General features: G+C 38.8%; 1 protein-coding gene across 5 annotated transcripts in view; it reads left to right on the forward strand.

The window, feature by feature from the left end:
- The window catches only part of EPHA6 (EPH receptor A6), a 526,124-nt gene that overhangs the window by 130,013 nt on the left and 375,884 nt on the right, over positions 1-20,227 (forward strand). For all 5 annotated transcript variants that reach the window (XM_076350956.1, XM_076350973.1, XM_076350963.1 and 2 more), the window contains one exon: positions 4,400-5,063. In XM_076350956.1, the coding sequence (XP_076207071.1) occupies positions 4,400-5,063 (664 nt within the window). The remainder of the gene's footprint in view (positions 1-4,399; positions 5,064-20,227) is intronic.

Genomic DNA, 20,227 nt, shown 5'->3' on the forward strand with positions numbered 1-20,227 from the left:
TTCTGGGGGGAGCTACACGTTCTCGTGCAAACATAACCAATGAGATGCTTCTGTTCGCTTGTTTTTAAGTCTTAAGCGAAGAATAGTTTTGCACAACTAAAGTGTTCATAAATACTTTTCATTTAATTAATTAGGAGCTATAATATGAAATACACCCAAAAGAAAACTAGGGTGTATCTGATAAATTGTTTGGCTTTTTTTTGTCTGCACTGAATTTAACTATTGCTTAATATTTCCTGGCTGTTTTTTATCAGAAGAAAAATGCAACACTTAGGTAAAATTAAAAGGAGATTGGATTTCATCCAGGAAGAATGTGTCCTTGTCGGGGACTATCACAGATTGAGTTCTGTCAGACTTTTCAGCAAATTACATTGACGTTTTGGGGTGGTGGAATTCACCTCTTTTGCACTCAGTATCTGGGACTAGTGATTAAGAGCACATGCGAACAAACTCACAGCTGTATTTATAAGCATACCTTATACAGTATGTCTCTGTGCGATGGCTAGGTTGAAATGTTAATCTTTTTTGGAAATATTTTATATGTATGATGATTAGACTACTACTTCTGTTAAACATCTTTGCAAATGCCTTTTAAATATTTTTCTTGCCCAGTGCATGAATTCTTATAAATTGGGAGTTGTCAGCAGGCTATCTGGGAACACAATGGAAAGGCATAGGCATGAAGCACACAAGGTCTGCTTTGAATGAACTAAAGCACTGTCCGTGTTTGATCAATCCATCTTGTTTTATTCTTTTAAACCAGTTATTGAAGTGCTGAGCCTTTACTTTCCTACAGAAGTAATAGATTTATATTATTAACTACACGGTTAGCAGCTAACTTCAGGGCTTTAATTTCTAAGTTCAAATCAAGATATTGATTCAAAGTGAATATATAAATATTTCTGAAGAGAATCTCTCAGTGAAAGGAGGATATGTTGGATATTTTTTTTCTTAACATTTTTAAGAGGCAGTAGTATATTGAGGTTTTTTTGCTTTAAGCTAGTTTATTCCGGTTCTGAAGACTTGCTCTGTATTTTAAAAACTACATTGTTGTCCCACCTACTACTCTTTTATTCTGGGTTTGGTGTGGTGGGTTTTTTTTGTTTGGGGTTTCTTGTTTTGGGGGTTTTTTGTTGTTGTTTTAGGTTTGTTTTTCTGGGGTTTGTTTGTGGTTTGGTTTTTGTTGGGGGTTGGTTTTTTTTTTTTGAGACCTGTCTGGAACGTATAGCACATCTTCTTTTTAATGTGGTTTGATACACAAATAAATGCAGGAAACCTTTTGTGCTTCTATTTGTTTCTAAATATGCATTGTGGTTATATTTGTGTATAATGCAAATTTGTGTAATAATGCTTAAACTTATAGTACATGTTTTATATGTGAAGAAAAAGGTGGTATGTCCTTGGGTCATGTAACAGATATAGTAGGCAAAATAGGGATCAGCGGCTGAGAGACTTATCTGCTGTGTTTTTACACAACCTCTTCTGCTGAGGTTTTAAGGCTTGGTGCTGTGGATTTTAATTAATTTTATTTAAAGTTAAAAAATAACTTGTAATTATTTTCTTTAATCCTTCATGGCTGTGGAATTTTGAATCAGTTCAAGCTGTATGGTTCATGCTTGGCAAAAGGGAAGAGGCTTGGCCCACCAGAGCATGAAAGTCCGCTTTTCCTTTCCCAAAGCCAAGATCTACTTGGGGTATTATATTGCTTGCTACAGGGTAGACTTTAATCATAGTTCAAACCAATTTGGGGACAATGGCATAAGAAGCCCTGTGCTAACTAGTCCATCATACAATTTTGACCAAATCTGAACTTGTTCCAGTCTTGCCATGGATGCTGAAGTAGCAGCTTTGCCCTTTCTGAATGTGTACAAGTCATAGAGGCCGAAAGCCCTTGGCCACAATAAGAATCTCTTAAGAGTCAGCAGATTGTTTGCCAAGTATTTGCCATTGTCTAGCTATCATATAAGAAGTATATTTTGTGATTCTTAGGACAGGACCTTCAGACGAGGTTATCATTCTTGCTGTGATAGGAAGAATCCCCAAAAGTGATGGCCTGTAAAGGCCTTCACTTACCCTATTTTTCTGCATAGCTCCTAGGTGCATGCTGCAGTGACCAGGAATCCCAATCCTCTGACCGCATCTGGCAGCACTTGGAATTCCTTTTTGCACATGAATTCCAGCCACCATTTAAAATCAAAGTTTTCAGGCTAATGGAGCCACAGGTTGTTGGGTGTTGTTTTTTTTTTTTTTTCCTGCTGCTTCCACCCTGACAGATCAGTTCACTCTTAAAGAACAAGGTGTACTCTTCTCCCCGCCCCCCATGTTGTTGTTGTTGTTGTTGTTGTGTGCTTTTGTGTTCTGTTGTTTTGTTCGTACATAAAGATTATGTGAAAGGTCTTGGAGATGTGCATGTTCCCTCACTTCCATATTGTGACATTATTTGTTCTTAAAACTCAAAGTAAAGTCAGCTAGCTTTCTACATGTTCACATGGGCCTTAAGAGTCATCTGATGTCTGGGAATTTTTCTGAAAATGAGGACCTAACTCTTCAGTAATATCTTCCTCTCTCACAGAAAAAGATGAACAGATAAAGTCTTTCCTTCCACAGTGTTTCTAAATGGTGATATATATATAAAATTTTTTATTGCTTAAAAATGGTAAACTGAACTTGTACTTCCTACATTTTCTCAATCCAGCAGGCCACAGGCCAGCCATACCTTCTTTGTAATACTGAAGTAAGTAGGCACTATAAGTATTCAGCAGCTCAAGTAGTCAAAATGCATCTTTAGGAGTGTAACTTTAATTTACAAAAAATGGATACTGTGTGTATTAGAGCAGAAAAATGTGCGGGGTTGATGTATCATGAGGCTAACAATTTGAATTTATGTTTGAACAATGACGTGTAAGGTCTGTATCTTGGTTTTGTACTCAGAATTGCATATTGTGCATAATTAGAACATGTGCTTTGACATGTTATGTGTGTACACCTGTATGCAATTAATATAAAATTTTAAAATGCCATACAGTGAATTTAACCCAAGTAACTGCAAAATTTGAGAAAGTTGGTAAGAGTGAAAATACTCCATAAACTTTTCAACTTCTGCGTTCTCAATTTTAAGCTTATGCATCTTTTTTGCAGGCAAATAATTTTCACTAAGTATGTGTTCATAATAAATCTGTTCCAAGTGTGCTAAACCATGAACATGAATAATGTATATTTTGATGTTTCATAGCATTAAAACAATGTAGTCTGGTGTTTTGAGTGATATTTATGAACAGTTTTTGGCTTATTTGGTATGTCAATGCCATAAGACAACAGTATATCTAAAAGCCATGCTAAAACTTCTGGTGGGACACAATATTTTTGGATACAGAACTATAACTAGTTCTGTGTTTTGGTAAGAAAACATCTATATCTAATGCTATATTGATATTAGGAGTGCTTAGTGGAAAGTTGACTCAATTATATTGAAGCTATTTTAGGGATGTTGGTAATCCTTCAGAGTAGCAGATTATGTAATAAGTTAGGCATTTGATAAGCCTTTCATACATACCACATGGATAATTTTTCAAAGATTCATGGTTTTTTGAGAGCCTCTATGCAGGAATTTCCACCAGAATTAGAGAACATTTTAGCAAAGTTGATGTAATGTAAAACCTCGGGGGGGGGAAGGGAAAAAAAATTCCTCCCTCACCTCCAAACTGTAAGAAAGATAATTTATCAAGACAACAACAATGGCATGATGCCTGTGACAGACTTCTTTTGTTGTTGTTTTTGTTAGCAGAAATAAGTGTAATACATTTCTGGCTCCATAGGGTCTGTAACATCTCTGTATATACAGTTAAATGTTTCTAGGGCAGTTGTGTAAACCAGGATGACCTACACCAAAAACCTCAGACCCACCAAAGCAGAGTGGCTGCATCCCAGCTGCCGACTGCTGCAGGTACCTGGCCGGTGCCATGTGCCTGAGCTGTGGGAATTGCTTGGAGGACTGCCGGAGAGCCAGCCCACCAGCATACCAAACAGGACTGTTCTAGCAATTTTTTTTCGGCATAGATGATTGAATGACATGCCCAGGAATGTTCTCAGACTTATTAAATTTGCTAGTACAAATATGGCCAGTATTTCCCTCTTCTACTGAGCCACATTGATTTTTAAATGTTTTTATTAATAGAAATTTATCATAGAGTTTCTGAAATAAAACTTGTACCATTCTGTAGTTGGTATCTGCTTTTAACTATTGTCTTTCCACTAAACTTTAAGTAAATAATTATTCTTAGTTAAGCTATAGGTGCATATACATGGGGCATGCGTATGTATGTATACATGAGCTCTGTGTATATGCGTACGCATAATACATATTTTTCTTAGTTTTCAAACAATTTTATTCTTTTTTTAGTGGGATGCCATAACTGAAATGGATGAACATAATCGTCCCATTCATACTTACCAGGTATGTAATGTGATGGAACCAAACCAAAACAACTGGCTTCGAACAAACTGGATCTCCCGTGATGCTGCACAGAAAATTTATGTGGAAATGAAGTTTACCCTGAGGGACTGCAACAGTATTCCATGGGTACTGGGAACCTGCAAGGAAACTTTCAATCTCTATTACATGGAGTCAGATGAGTCTCATGGAGTAAAATTCAAGCCAAACCAGTACACTAAAATTGATACTATTGCAGCTGATGAGAGCTTTACCCAGATGGACTTGGGTGACCGCATTCTTAAACTCAACACAGAAGTTCGTGAGGTTGGGCCAATAAACAAGAAAGGATTTTATCTTGCTTTTCAGGACATTGGAGCATGCATTGCTTTGGTCTCAGTCCGTGTTTATTACAAAAAGTGCCCTTTCACAGTCCGTAATTTGGCTATGTTTCCTGATACTATTCCAAGGGTTGATTCTTCCTCTTTGGTGGAAGTACGGGGCTCCTGTGTGAAGAGCGCTGAGGAACGTGATACTCCAAAATTGTATTGTGGGGCAGATGGGGACTGGCTTGTGCCTCTTGGACGATGCATCTGCAGTGTAGGATATGAAGAAGTGGATGGCTCCTGCCATGGTAAGAAAACATTGGTTGATTATTTATTTATTTATTTATTTATTTATTTATTTATTTATTTATTAAAAAAAAGTCTTAATGATGTTATGTGCACAGCAAATAGCTCATTGTATATTGGAAATATTGCATCACATTTTCAAGGAATGCCTCTTGTCCAGAAATAAGCAAGGTTATTTGAAGTCATGATATTGTGGATTTCTAAGACAACATTTAGTTACTAAAGATGACCTTCACTTTGTCTAACTGCAGGTGCCCACAGTGTATATGTGTATAGATCAGCTAGTCACCTTGACTCCTTCTGTAGTTACTGTAGATAAGTGCATGCTTTGGAGCAGGATTCCTCTACCATTTTTAGATAGCTATCACAGGATGAAATGAGCAGTGACTGAAAAAACATCTCTTTTTTTCCTCCATATGCCTAAAAAGGGAATCTAGGCAATTAACTCAGACTCAGATCTTTCTTGTAAGCTCATAAAGACAGAGTAGACGAAGTCACCTGAAGAGATAACGTCATTATCCGTGCTTCTGTAAAACAGAGGGTTTTAAATGCCTCCATGAATAATGTGCATGTTAATGTAGTAGAAAATCAAGTTCAATTAGAGACATTTAGGCCCTATTGAGAGTTAATGCAAAAGGTTAAAATCAAGAGTGCTCAAAATGGTTTCATCATAATATATAAGTAACGCTATATATCTAGTACTTTTTTTTCCAAGAGACTAATGTACAAATGTAGTAAGACAGATTGTTTGTGAAGCAGGTGACAGTACATCAGTTAGTTGCTGCATGTTGTTTGCCACATTCTTGTATCTTAAGAATTGTCTATCTGAGGATAGCTGTGCTTGGTGATTTCTCTTCAAGAATTTTGCAGAGACCGTACTCTGTGCTGGTATGTATAGAACAACACAGCGCTGCACCTTGTCACTATGACAGCGAATTAAGGATGTTTCAAATCAAGGTTTCAACTTGGAGATGACTACAAAGGGAAATGTATTTTCCTTCCCTTATCAGCCCCTCACTTTCATAGGTAGGACTGTGAACACATGCAGGAGCAAAAAGCATGTCTCCTGCACATTCCAAGTGTTGTTGTGGTTCATTAACCCTCTGTCTGCCACTCTTTCAAGAGTGGTTGCATTTGTCAAACTTTGTGATAACCGGATTTCATGCACAAATGGAAAAATTCAGATTACGTAAACTTTTGTGCTGTTTAGAACATGAGTACATTGCTAAAACTCTTGTAAATGCTGTGGTATACTTGAGTAAAGCCCAGGACTCTAAGCTCTTGTGGATTCAAACTGAGACTACTATCCATGGAGAATGTGCACATTGAGACTTATTTTCCACCTGCCGGGGCTGCTGGATGGGTGACACTTACTTAATCATAAAAGCATGCATCTTTTCATACTGCACAGTTTCTTAGTAGTTAGTTATTTTGTTAGCTTCAGAAAGAGTTACTAAGGGATACATGTACTTTGTATGTTCTCTTCTACTGTACGTAATAGTTTCACAATGACTTGAGAATAAGGTACTTTTTCTGTAATAACGATTGTAAAGAAAGCCTCAGTAGCCACTGAGATACCAGTCTGCTTTGGTTCAACATTTGCTTTGTAGCAAAAAGGAAGAGAAAGAGTCCGTATCCATAAATTACACAAGTGACATTGCTATTGCCCAAATATTTTGCTCAATGTTCCTCAGATTTGATGGTATTAGGCAAGCTGCACAGCAACCTTGGATAATATAGAGCTTTAAAAGTGCACTATGCATTGTAATCAGAAAATGAAATTCACTTTGTTGTCTGATCTTGCTGGCATTAATTATCAAAATATACTCATTGCAAAGGTACAATTTTGACATTACTGGAAGCAAGTATAATTTTCTGCAGAAGGTCAAAAGGTTTCTCTCGTAATGGGATAAGGATTTTATTCAAAACATTAATGCTCAATGAATTTCTGTCCATTATATGAGTGAGTCATACTCTAGAACTGTACATGAGCAATATAACCAGCAACTAAAGCCCACAAAAAAAGTCAGGAAACTTTTCTGCTGTGCATTGACTCCACTTGTTTATTCAATTAGCGGTCCAGTCTGCTGCTGAACAAGTACCTCCGAAATGAAATGGAATACCCAAAGCCATGAGTGTTTGCATATTCTTATCTATTTGCCCCAAGAGTAACAAATTACTATTTTAGAAAATTATAATCTAATAGAGCTTCCATATGTGTTTTGAAATAATTTTCATAGGTGTCTGATGTTGTCCATTTAGTCATCTTCAGCGTATTTTAGTATTACTGCTACTTTTTCTGACAGTTTTTCGAGGTCTGTTTGTCTTGCATTCCTTCGTGAATGTCATGCCTAAGGCAAGGCCAAATGTATAAGATACTTTCAGAACTAAAGAGCAACAATTTAATTTCACTAGTGTCCACTCTCCAGCTCTTGTGCTTAAACCATGAGTTACAAGGGTTGCTGTCAGGGTGGCCGCGTTTCCCTTTTGTGCCAAAGCTGCTGGTGGAGATGCATGCTCGGGCAGCTGGGAATGCGTTTTTACAATGTGACTGTTTTGGGATTATGAACTGAACTGAGATCACTACCTATGTTGATAGCGATCTTTCAGACAGCCCTAATACCCTATTTTGAGACTCTGCTTCTTGACTGAGACACGAATCAGAAACTTAGAGTTTAAAAGATTTGTCACTTGTCAATACATCCTGAACTAATTCTTTCATACCCATTAAATTGTAAAAGACCTGAACATTGCTAACTTTCTAAGGGAAAATTTGTAAAATTTACATTTACCTTGTTTTCATAGAAGCGGGGGGGTAGGTGGGGGTAGAGGAGAAGCCACTACATCTTAGTCTGCTAAGACCTGAGATGTATTTATACAATCTTCATGTCTTCTAGGTCCCTCCCCCAAATCCCAACTCAAAGCCCTTTTGTCCCTCCTATTTCACCGCTGGAGTTACAACTCTGAATCCTGGAAGTATCTTACGCCATTCTGTCAGTGCTTCTCATAGACATACTCTGTGACATACTCAAAACTGATAACTGTTTCTTTCTTCTGCATGAAAATGACTTTCAAAATAATGAATTTGTATTTTGAAATCTGTTCTGACAAGTAATTGGGTGGTGGGCAATACTTGCTAATACTTGAATATTTTTTCCTACTTGCAAATGGTGTCAAACTTTACACACCAGCAAATGGCTCAGTGGGGAATAATAAGCTCTTCATGGCAAATATGGCTTATCCGTCACAGAATTTAAGTAGTAAATTTGTGTTTTGATATTTGTGGAGATATGCACTTTCTATTCAGGAATTACTAAATGGCATAAGAAATGATATTCTGCTTTTGTCATTGCTCATAGTTTCACAAAGCAGCACAAATGGGAATAAAAAAAGTCTTTGATCAGTTTTATCGCTGCTGTTAAAATCATAAGGAAGCAAGTAAAGTAGATTTTGGCAGTTGAAAATAACCTAACTGGCAACATTTCAGTTATTTCCATATATGTTGGTTTTATATGTACCTCTCTCTGTGACTCTATCAGTATTCCTTATCCATTGTATTTGCTTTTAAAAGTATCATTTCAGAGTGAAAGTGTCTGAGAAGAATTCACAACGGGATTAAAATACCCATACTTACTAAATGTATACCCCAATGCGTCTAGAACAGTTCAGAGACACATTGATAGAGAATTTCTCATTCATTTGGGGACTGTCTTCCTTTGTCTGAAGTCAGTGGGGAAAAAGTCATATTGATTACAAGAGGTTCACAGTTATTTGTGTGTCACGTACATTTCTTAATGGCATAACCTGAAAAAAACCCTATCTTCTCTGAATTGATTATGTAAATGATCTATCGCTCTTTGATTTGAATCTACTTTCAAGATCATAGTCCTCCAAATCCTGAAATAGCAGCAGCATTCACATATTCTTCTGTTTCTTTAGGCATTAATAAATTAGTACCAATAATTTGGCAATGCTAATCATAAATGGCTCTAATATGAAGTGCTTTATTTGCTAAATCATTGGTACCAGCCCTATTCACAAGTCATAGCACAGAAGGAGGAGATGCTGCTCAGGATTCTAATAAACATCAATTAAAAGTAGCAAGTTTAATGTCATATCTTCTTTGAATGTCAGTCCAAGACAAGAGTTGTGCTAAATTTGACAAATATATTAAATATACAGGCCATTTCAGAGCTTTGGATGTTTTTTTTACACAGAAAGGAACAATCATAATAAGGAACACTATATAAACTTAATTACAACAGTTCAGTTCTTTTTTAGGTATGATATAGTAATAATTGGGTGATTTGTTAACTGAAGTCTGATTCTTTAATGATTTACCAAAAATTATCTGAATTACTCAGTTAGCAATAAATTGCAGAGAAAAATTCAATTATATATAGCAAATACTAATTATTATAGTAATTTCAGAATTTATTTTAGAGTCTTAACCAATCAAACACAATGCGGAAGTGTATTTTAACTGTAAAAAGTTGATTCTTCTTGAGAATCAAGAATTCTTCTTGGGAATTCGTTCTTGGGAACGCCCCACCCCCAAAGGATGTTTTGTGGTATGGTTGAAGAAATTTTTAAAATGTAGAACAGGCATTGACAGACTCACCCGGTTGATTTTAGTTAAAACAAATACAATTAGTAGTGGGAATGTAAAGTTCAAATTCTTTGAACTTGAGTTGACCGAACAATGCTTCCTAGGGATACTAATGCCTGAACACAATGAGCATTTGTTTAATTGAACAAACACTTCTTTGTTATTCATTACTTGAATTTCTGGTAATGTTTTGGTGTTAGGATTTCTGCCTTGGCAGCCTATCTTCAGCCATTTCATCTGATTCAATTTGAAAATACTTTCATTTTGCAAATATGAACTAACCCCATCCTCATACACATACCTATAAGTATGTCTTTGTTACTGGGAAACCAAGAATGGTCATGCTTTAGTTACCTGTCTGCTGGCATGAGAACAGGAAAAGGAAAAAAACATGTACCTTGGAATGGCAAGTATGGATAGTTACAGAGATACAATATTGTGTAAGGTTCCTTTTGGTTTTTCTCCCAGGTATTTATTTACTCATGAGATCCAATCTGCTAGCCTGTCGGCACTGAAGGAAGATCTGTAAAGGAAAAGCATAGAAAGATTTGGACTAAAGAAGAGTGTCAAAAATAAGAATAAATTTTAATTTGGAAGACTGCAAATTATCTTTTTAAGAGGAAAATCTTTCCATCACAGAGTGTTCCTCCTGCAGCAGAGCTGGGACAGTTCTCTTGCACTGAAGTAGATCCCTACGACAAAGGGTGCAATTCCTGCCAAGGCTATTGGATACCCAGAGATGGGAATCTGTCAGAGAGGCTGAATGAGTGGAGGACTGAGAAGATCCACTGACTGTTCTTCCTCTGTTGTGAAATGGGACAGGTGCAGAAGGTCCTGGGACTTCCTGCAGCTACATGGCTGTGTTAGCTGATACGATCTGTTTCCTAGACAGGTGACTTTCTTGCAGACGGAACTTGCTTCAATGCCCTTAAGTACTGTTTTCCTTTCAAAATATAGGGCAGACAAGTAGGAAGAATGATAATACAAACTTACAACTTCAAACAAAAAAATAAATTCTAGTTGAAGCCTCATTTCCCCCTGAAATTGAAGCCTTTCAATTTCCTCCTTTCTATTTCAATTTCCACCTTTCAACTGAAACCTCAAGTGAAACCTCATAGTGAGCCTACCTCAAAGACAGTCATTGCAGTGTGCACGTGCCGCAACGTTGTGCAGAAAGCCAGTGTCAATTTGTGAATGAGCAGGAGGGGAGGTAGGTGGGAGCATGCATAAAGAAAGGTAACACCAGAGATGACGTGAAGAAGGCTAGAAACAGTGGTCAGGCATAGCGATATACTTGTCTGTATCAACTCCATGGTTATTCTTCATTATCCTTTGTTTCCTCTGCACCATTACATGGCGTGTTCTGTTTAGCAGGCATCCCTTGACAGCATCCCAGAGAGCAAGGAGGATGGGAAGGCTACAAAATTCACTGAGTTCTTCCCCCTTCTTGGGTGCCAGAGAGTGCAGCTGTATATCACAATCTTTTCTACACTGATCTCCTCTGGAGAGAATTTAAATGTTTTTGTTGTTTTTTAAATAGAAACTGTGACGTGCAATTCCAAAAATTATTAAATAGTTGCGGGTTTTTTTAAGTAAACAGCCATATCATTTATTGGAATTTATAGCAAATTCCTAAATACAAAAGTGCTCTGGAAGGGGTTCACGCTTTTTTACTGCCCTTCAGAAATGATAGTTTATTTTACATAATTTATGTGAGTTTGAAGAGCTTTAGATTTCAGTGTTTTCAGTGGAAGTACTTAAGGCCTTTGTGATTATTAGTGATACGTATTTTCCATTGAAAAACCTACTTTCTACCCTATGTAAGGCTACACAACATCTGTGAACACTCACTGCGTATTTTAATTTGAATTCTGAATATGGATAAAATGTCATTGAGGTTTGTCATTTCCAAATTCAGTTTTTAGGTTGAACCATTAAATAGAGATTTTTTTAGTGCAATCCAAGAACATGCATGAAAAAATTAGGAATTCTGGATAATCACAACTCTGTAGGTAACAGTACAGAAAAGCAATTGGTAATGACTTGTTCAAAGCTTCTGAATATAATTAATCACAGATAACTGCTAACATACTGCAAAAATTTGACTTGATCTGAACTCAAGAACTGTATGCATTTTACAGTAGATTAAAATTTAAATTATTATCTGTTGGGAGGGGGACATTACCAACACTACTGGTAGCACTCTTATGTTCATACATACTGTTTTTAATTCCTAAATGCCAGGTCATGTGCCAAGCTATTTCATGCTGTATCTCTTTCATTTGCACTGTACTTCTTCCACTTGCACATAAAGAACCCTTTTGTCCTTAAGGCTTGCAATTAGCGTGGATTAAAAATAACGTTGTTGCCTAGCTGAAGTAGAGGGAAACGGATGTGCAGTGGATCATGTGAAATGAATGTAATATTATTTACTATCAGGAAGATGAGTTTTTAGTGAGTTGCACCAGTCTGAAGAGATCTGACTTTGCTGTATTCAATCACTTTGCCTTTTTCTCAACATTTTTAGGTTAGTTCAATGGCTTTTATATTTCTTTTAAATTATATGTTTGCGCCCTTTCTTATACACTGGGTACCAGGCTAGCTCCTGTAAAGCTTTCAAAGATATGCACGTTTTGTGTGTGGTTTTGGTTTTGGTTCTTTTTAATCATAGCATTATGATACCTTCTTTTCAGTGTCTTAAAACTGAGGAGACTTCTTAAGTTTGTTACTGAAATGAATGTTGTTGTTTTCTACTGCAGCAAAATGTTAGGAATTAAATAAGTACCTAAGGGCACCTGTTTTCAATGACTGCCTGGGTTAGCAGCCAGAACAGTCTCTCAATGCCACATAAATTCATGTTGTAGCTCAGATCCAACCTTTTTACTTAATCTACAGACATCGGCAGATTTGTTGAGCCAGATAAATTGTAACACAACAAATTTGATAAAATAGCTGGAAAGGGGTGCTGCTTCAGAAGTGAGGATTTAAAAAAACAAGCAAAAAACCCCTTTTCATTTGATTTTATGTAACAAGGAAGCTACACTGATACTACATGAACACAAATTGTTTGCAAGTTCCTGTCACATCATGCTGACTTATCTTGCATTATTTTGAGCAAATAAGGAACCTTACAATAGCCACCATAACCTGATTTCCAGTATATTTAATTGTAAAAATTAAAATTAAAGCCTTGATTTTCTAACTACTATATTCAGATGCATGCATGTATAGGAAACTTATTATTTGCAAACAATTAATCCTAGGAACTTACTGTTCTTCACTTTGATTCTGAAATGTGCATTGCAGTACAGTGTTTGGTGTGAAACCTACTTTGATGGTGGGACAATGAAGCCAGCTTTAGGTTAAATAGCAAGTTTCAAACTGAAAAACTGTCACTATTTTCTGTTTGTACACATAGACATGAGGTTTCAGAAGCAAAAGCATGCTGATTACTCAGATATGCCTTGCCTCAGGTTTTGTGTTAGTGTATACTGTTGGATATTGATCCTACCAGCTATCCTTGATAAACAGTAGACAAAAATTGTCAAAGGGACTGCAGTGATTGATTTTGTTGTTGTTGTGTACGACTCAGTAATGTAGCTGCATGATTTGACATTAGCAGCAGCCCATAGTAAATTACAATTATTTGTTCTTTCTCTGCTGAAAGAAGTACACTCCTGTCATGATTACATGCAAAACTTTTAATACTACCGGAAACAAACTGTTTTAAGGTTTTTTAAATGTCCATAGAAGTACAAATGTATTTGTGTATCTATTCAACTATGTATAGAATGAACACATTTTAAAATTATTGTTTGATTTATTGTTATTTTCCAACTTGCCATGCAGATTTCTCAGCTACTTTGGTATCTTCTCCCCCCTGCCTCCCCCCTGCCCACCCCCCCACCCCCACCCCCCCAGTTGGGTTTGCGTGGCAAGGTTTTGGTAGGGGGGGGGCTACAGGGGTGGCTTCTGTGAGAAGCTGCTGGAAGCTTCACCTATGTCCAATAGAGCCAATGCCAGCCAGTTCCAAGGCCAAGCCCATCAGTGACGGTGGTAGCACCTCTGTGATAACATATTTAAGAAGGGGAAAAAGCTGCTGTGCAACTGCAGCCAGAGAGAGGAGTGAAAATATGTGAGAGAAACAACTCTGCAGACACCAAGGGCAGTGGAGAAGATGGGGGAGGAGGTGCTCCAGGCGCCGGAGCAGAGATTCCCCTGCAGCCCATGGTGAAGACCACGGTGAGGCAGGCTGTCCCCCTGCAGCACATGGAGGACATCTGCTCCACTGTTAACATCCACGGGCTGCAGGTGGATCCCACGCTGGAGCAGGTAGATGCCCGAAGGAGGCTGTGGTCCTGTGGGGAAGCCCACACTGGAGCAGGCTCCTGGCAGGACCTGTGAATCCGTGGAGAGAGGAGCCCACGCTGGAGCAGGTTTGCTGGCAGGACTTGTGACCCTGTGGGGTCCCACGCTGGAGCAGTCTGTTCCTGAAGGACTGCACCCCGTGGAAAGGACCCATGCTGGAGCAGTTCATGAAGAACTGTAGCCCGTGGGAAGGACTCGCGTTGGAAAAGTTCATGGAGGACTGTCTCCTGTGGGAGAGACCCCATGTTGGAGCAGGGGAAGAGCATGAGGAGGAAGGAGCGGCAGAGACAACGTGTGATGAACTGACTGCAACCCCCATTCCCTGTTCCCCTGCACCGCCTGGGGGGAGGAGATAGAGAAATCTGGAGTGAAGTTGAGCCCGGGAAGAAGGGAGGGGTGGGGGAAGGTGTTTTTAAGACTTGGGTTTATTTCTCATTCTACTCTGATTTGATTGGTAATAAATTAATTTCCCCAAATTGAGTCTATTTTGCCTGTGATGGTAATTGCTGAGTGATCTCTCCCCGTCCTTATCTTGACCCACGAGCCTTTCATGATTTTTTTTTTCTCCCCTGTCCAGCTGAGGAGGGGAGTGATAGAGCAGCCTTGGTGGGCACCTGGCGTCCAGCCAGGATCAACCCACCACATTCCACCTGTGCATTAGACTCATGTGTGGCATGTCTCCCTGCTGCAGGGTCGTTAGTAGGGCTGTATCCTAGGATTGTGACACAGGAGATAGCGATAGCTTTGGTCCCCAACTCTTATGCTGTAGGTGTGAAGGGGCTGATGCATACAGCCTGGGAGCCTGCGAGGGGCTCTTGTGCTGTTCTGCATGTGTGAGTCGCCAAGGTGCCAGAGTGGGAAACAAGGACAGAGTCTGTAGGTTTCATTCACAAATCTTTCGTAAATCTGTGTGCAGATGGATTTCCCTATATAAGACAAGACACTGTCTTCCAACGATAACAATCTAGTCACAATTGAATTCTTGGTTAAGCCTTATATTTGGCTTGCCTGTCCCAAAATAGACTTTTGAAAATCTGGTATTAACAAATTCAAAAATGTTTATTTTTCGGATGGATGCTAACGTGCAAGTTCCTCTCGTATTGGTAAAAATGGGAATAACAGAAAGACTGACAGGTTGGATGCTGTAGTATGGCAAGAGGTGAAAAAGGCAGGCACTAACCCTGTGTTCCTCACTGTGATGGGATTTGGCCTCAAAAAGTATGTCGCATCCTAGAGAGACTAACAGAAACATTGCCTCTCAGTTCTTGGGTAATACAGCTTTTTCTTGCTTACCACATAATTTTTTTTTCTTGTTCTGGGAGTCAGTAGCTAAAGCTTGAGCTCAATCATTTCAGATTAATTTGGCTTGGAAAATGTTCATTGCACTTTACACATGATCAACCTTAACTGTTTCAACAATCAAATATATTGAATGTAGGCAAGTTTTGCTTGAGTGAAAACTGTGGCCTGCTGTATTTAATGGATGTAAAAGTTCAGCATTGGTTGCTTTTATCTCGTTACAGCCGTAGGAGGCTTTCCTCTAGCTGGAAGAGAAGTGTGATGGGATTTTCTTATGGTTGAGTATATTCTCTTCAGTATGTAGGTTTCCTCAATATGCTGAAAAATGTACATCTTTATGAGTTCTGAAGAGGTCTTTTGTGACAAGCACACGGAGGAGAGTAAAAGCATAATGGTTCACTTATAAAGACCTAATAACATTTGTTCAGTACAAAGTGCCTTGTGTTAGGCATTGAATTCATTGAAAGTTGCGGGAGAGAAATACTTTGTGAGGAAGCTGTGATTTACAAACTTTGCCACTAATTGGACAAAGGAACATTTTGACTGTGTACAGCACAATTATGTAAAAATCATGTCTTAGGGACTTCCATAGGCATATGCTGCAGTGAAGTAACAGTTCTGGCTTAGTAAGTGTTTGTTATATTTGTCTTTGTGGAAATTCAGTTTCTAGAATATTTGCTCATCATTGACTTTTTGTGGTGGAGCCCTGAATACTAAAAATAAATATAAGCTGAGAAAAAATTGTAGTCAGTGAAAGCCTCCAAGTTTTTACGCTACTGTAGGTTGTGGATGTTTTTAATAATGATAAGAAATTTCACTTAAATTTTAACACTTTATGTAGTTATGTATACTTACATAATGTTCAGAGAGAATTCTGGCTCAAATTTTTGGAATTTAGGAATTCATTTGCTTTTAAAAAAAAAAGAAAACTTGATTTTCTTATGCTTCTGCTGAGCACAAGTGCTTAAGTACTTAAGCGCACAAGCACTTTATAGTTTGAAAAAATGGAAACACTTTAGAATATTATTATTATGATATAGACGATGTCCCTATGAGAACTCATAAAGTTGCTCTGGAATCTGAAGATAATCACCTGTAATTCCTCTAAGGCAGGTTATTAATGAGTAACAGATTCACAAATAAACCATAAAACACATTCTGTAATGGAACTGTTCCCATAGAGGTTACCCATCATTTTATTCAGTCAATTATTAAACCATTTATGCTGAGAAATGTAATTTCAAAAACAATCAATAAAGGGTTTCCTCTTGCATGGTGTAGCCTGGGAATTGCAAGCAGGAGTGAAGTAAGTGCGCCAAAGACATTTCTGACAGAAAGTTTCTTGAATACAAAAGAACATGTGAGTGTTTGAAAACTTGAACTGTGTTTGCTTTTTGTAACTCTCAGTAAGAATGCAAGTGAGATGAGATTTGCTTTAGCCAACTGATTTATCCTTCCTAAAACTTAAGGTTGAAAATAATATCAAAAGCAGTCGTTTTACACAGCAAGATTGACATAGACTATAAAGTCATTCTATGTCATGGACTAACTTAGATTTCACAGGCAATAGTATTTAAAAGATTCTCAGAAATCGCCCTCCTGCCTCACCAAAATTTGTGTCATGTTTTAGACAGGTGGACTCTGCGCTGGGTAAAAAACTGGCTGGACGGCCGGGCCCAGAGAGTTGTGGTGAATGGAGTTCAATCCAGTTGGCGGCCAGTCACGAGCGGTGTTCCCCAGGGCTCAGTACTGGGGCCGGTCTTGTTCAATATCTTTATCGACGATCTGGATGAGGGGATCGAGTGCACCCTCAATAAGTTTGCAGACGACACCAAGTTGGGCGGGAGTGTTGATCTGCGTGAGGGTAGGAAGGCTCTGCAGAGGGACCTGGACAGGCTGGATCGATGGGCCGAGGCCAACTGTATGAGGTTCAACAAGGCCAAGTGCCGGGTCCTGCACTTGGGCCACAACAACCCCATGCAGCGCTACAGGCTTGGGGAAGAGTGGCTGGAAAGCTGCCTGGCGGAAAAGGACCTGGGGGTGTTGGTTGACAGCCGGCTGAACATGAGCCGGCAGTGTGCCCAGGCAGCCAAGAAGGCCAGTGGCATCCTGGCCTGTATCAGAAATAGTGTGGCCAGCAGGAGTAGGGAAGTGATGGTGCCCCTGTACTCGGCCCTGGTGAGGCCGCACCTCGAATACTGTGTTCAGTTTTGGGCCCCTCACTACAAGAAGGACGTTGAGGTGCTGGAGCGTGTCCAGAGAAGAGCAACGAGGCTGGTGAAGGGTCTGGAGAACAAGTCTTATGAGGAGCGGCTGAGGGAACTGGGGTTGTTTAGCCTGGAGAAAAGGAGGCTGAGGGGAGAGAGACCTCATCGCTCTCTACAACTACCTGAAAGGAGGTTGTAGCGAGGTGGGTGTCGGTCTCTTCTCCCAAGTATCAAGCGATAGGACGAGAGGAAACGGCCTCAAGTTGTGCCAGGGGAGGTTTAGATTGGACATGAGGAAAAATGTCTTTACTGAAAGAGTGGTGAAACATTGGAACAGGCTGCCCAGGGAAGTGGTGGAGTCCCCACCCCTGGAGGTATTTAAAAGACGTGTAGATGAGGCGCTTAGGGACATGGTTTAGTGGGCATGGTGGTGTTGGGTTGATGGTTGGACTCGATGATCTTAGAGGTCTCTTCCAACCTTAATGATTCTATGATTCTATGTTAGAGGCATCATTTGAGCAAAGCAGTTCGGAGGCTACTCACAAGCTTAAGGTCTTGCCAAATTAAAAAGAAAAAAAAAAAATTGGCTGGCAAATGCAATACTATTAACTGCAAGATTTATGACTGACACCTTTGTATAAAAGAAGGGAGAGCAAGGAAAACTCCAGTGAAAGTTGAGATACCAGTTACAGAGATTTCTCTGTCCTCAGTAGTTTAGATCAGTGTTCGCGCCATGATACTTCTTGACGTGGCAGAAGTTTGACAGCAATCACAGTTCTCCTCTAAGCAAAACCGCATCCCTGGCAGCGTATCGGCTCACACTGCTGCTCGAGTGCAATGTGTCCTGGAGCTGCTGCAGGGTCAGAGAGTGAGGGCTGTGTGTTGCTCCCTGGCCTCTGTTGCGTGGGGAAAGCTCAATGCCTTGAGCTCGATGGGGCTGCAAGTGATGGTCAATTCTCCGCTGTAACTTACAGCACTGGGCCTGCAGCTTTCAAGAGAAATGATGAAGATGGATGCCTTTTGAGCTGCAGTGCTGTTTGAAGACTGTTGCAGGTCTCTTGGCAAGAAGAGAGGATCAGTAACTGAAACTTCAAAAGGTCAGCTGCTATATTACTTTTGGGTGCCACATTCAGAAAAGGAAGCTGATTCTTTTGGGTCTGTAGTGCTATAGTGCTTTGGTGTCGTTAGTGCTTTTATGTCTTTTATGGGGAGCTGGAAGAGCTGTGCTGGGCAGGCAGCATCAGGGGCTCGCTTGCAGAACCATTTCACATGGCACCTGGTGTTAATATAAAAAAGGAAATGCAGCTGAACATCTGACACAGTTTAGAGATGCTGTTTTACTTTTTTTAAGCATCTGCCCCTGCTCTGGCATATCTGTGATAATCTTACAAAGGTACTGTTGCTGGTACTTGTTTTACTGCTTTTTGGCATTATTATTATTATTCTACCTTGTAGAATATTTCTGCTTGCTAGGCATCTCACTTCCCGTACCTGCGTACTGTGAACAAGTTCTGATGTGTTCTTTTGGTCTTGCTGCTCTCTCAGCATTAATCTTGCCGGTGTTTATGTAAATATTTTGGTTTGTCACTCTCAAATCTTTGTGTCTATTTCAGCTCTCGTCTCACATAATTTAGATTTCTTCAGATAATCTCATTTAGATATTCAAAAGACACACACAAGGCATTTTTGTACCATTCTATGCAATGTCGCAAATGTTAAAAACAAACAAAAAACCCAAAACGTGGCCTGAAGACAGAAAATTCCTAAAACTTATTGTTCATAGTTTTATTTTGATGTATACAAAGTTAATTGTATCCGAAGAGTTCGTTTGCTGGGAAATCTTTGGAAGATTCTGGTGACAAGTTTACTTGTATATCCCAAAGGTCTTACTTTCATTCTCCTTTTAGGTAAGTCACTGGCAGAAAGTTTTCTGTCAAGATTTTCAGTGTTTTCTTGATTAAAAGCTAAATACTTCCAAAGATAAATGGGACAAAAGAAATAGTCTGCATGCTGATCAGTGATTAAACTTGACTGTAGGATTTGAAGAGAATTGAACTGAATACAATTAATATCCTTTGTATGTGCAAACTGCATTTTTAGTATGCCTGTTGAACAGGTTCTCTGGTGGTTTAGACTAAAATTTTCAGAAAGTTGGAATGTATTTATGTTCGGTTTCTTCTCTATTAACTTACTCTAAGCAGTGGATCCACCTCTAAGGCGCTTTCAGGCAAAAAGATTGCATTTGATTGAGTGCATTTCTCTGCAATATTTTCCATTGTTGTTTGTGTTTCCCTCTTTATGTGATTTTGTTACAGCCTTTTTCTCCTACTCATGCCTTATTTTCTGCTTCCTTTTATGTAACAAAAAAAAATTAAATTAGACCTTTAATGTTATGTACTATTAATAGTGTGCCAAGAAGTTGAGTTTGTAAAAGAGGAATAATTCATTTCCTGTTGCTTGAGGAGTATGCATGTTTCTTTATCCTCTTACATATTTCTAAGATGAAAATGTTTTCTAAATGTAAAAATTGTTTGACATGTCAGAATGAGAAGACCAGGCTATTATATTGGTAGAATTTTTTAAAAATTATTATTACCAAAGATAATCCAGAAATTCTTACGTTTCAACATCCAGACGGTATGTTGCTGTGCTGAACGTTGAAGTTCAACTGTACAGGATAGTT

This window comes from Aptenodytes patagonicus, chromosome 1 (assembly GCF_965638725.1).
Source record: "Aptenodytes patagonicus chromosome 1, bAptPat1.pri.cur, whole genome shotgun sequence".
Lineage (NCBI taxonomy): Eukaryota > Metazoa > Chordata > Aves > Sphenisciformes > Spheniscidae > Aptenodytes > Aptenodytes patagonicus.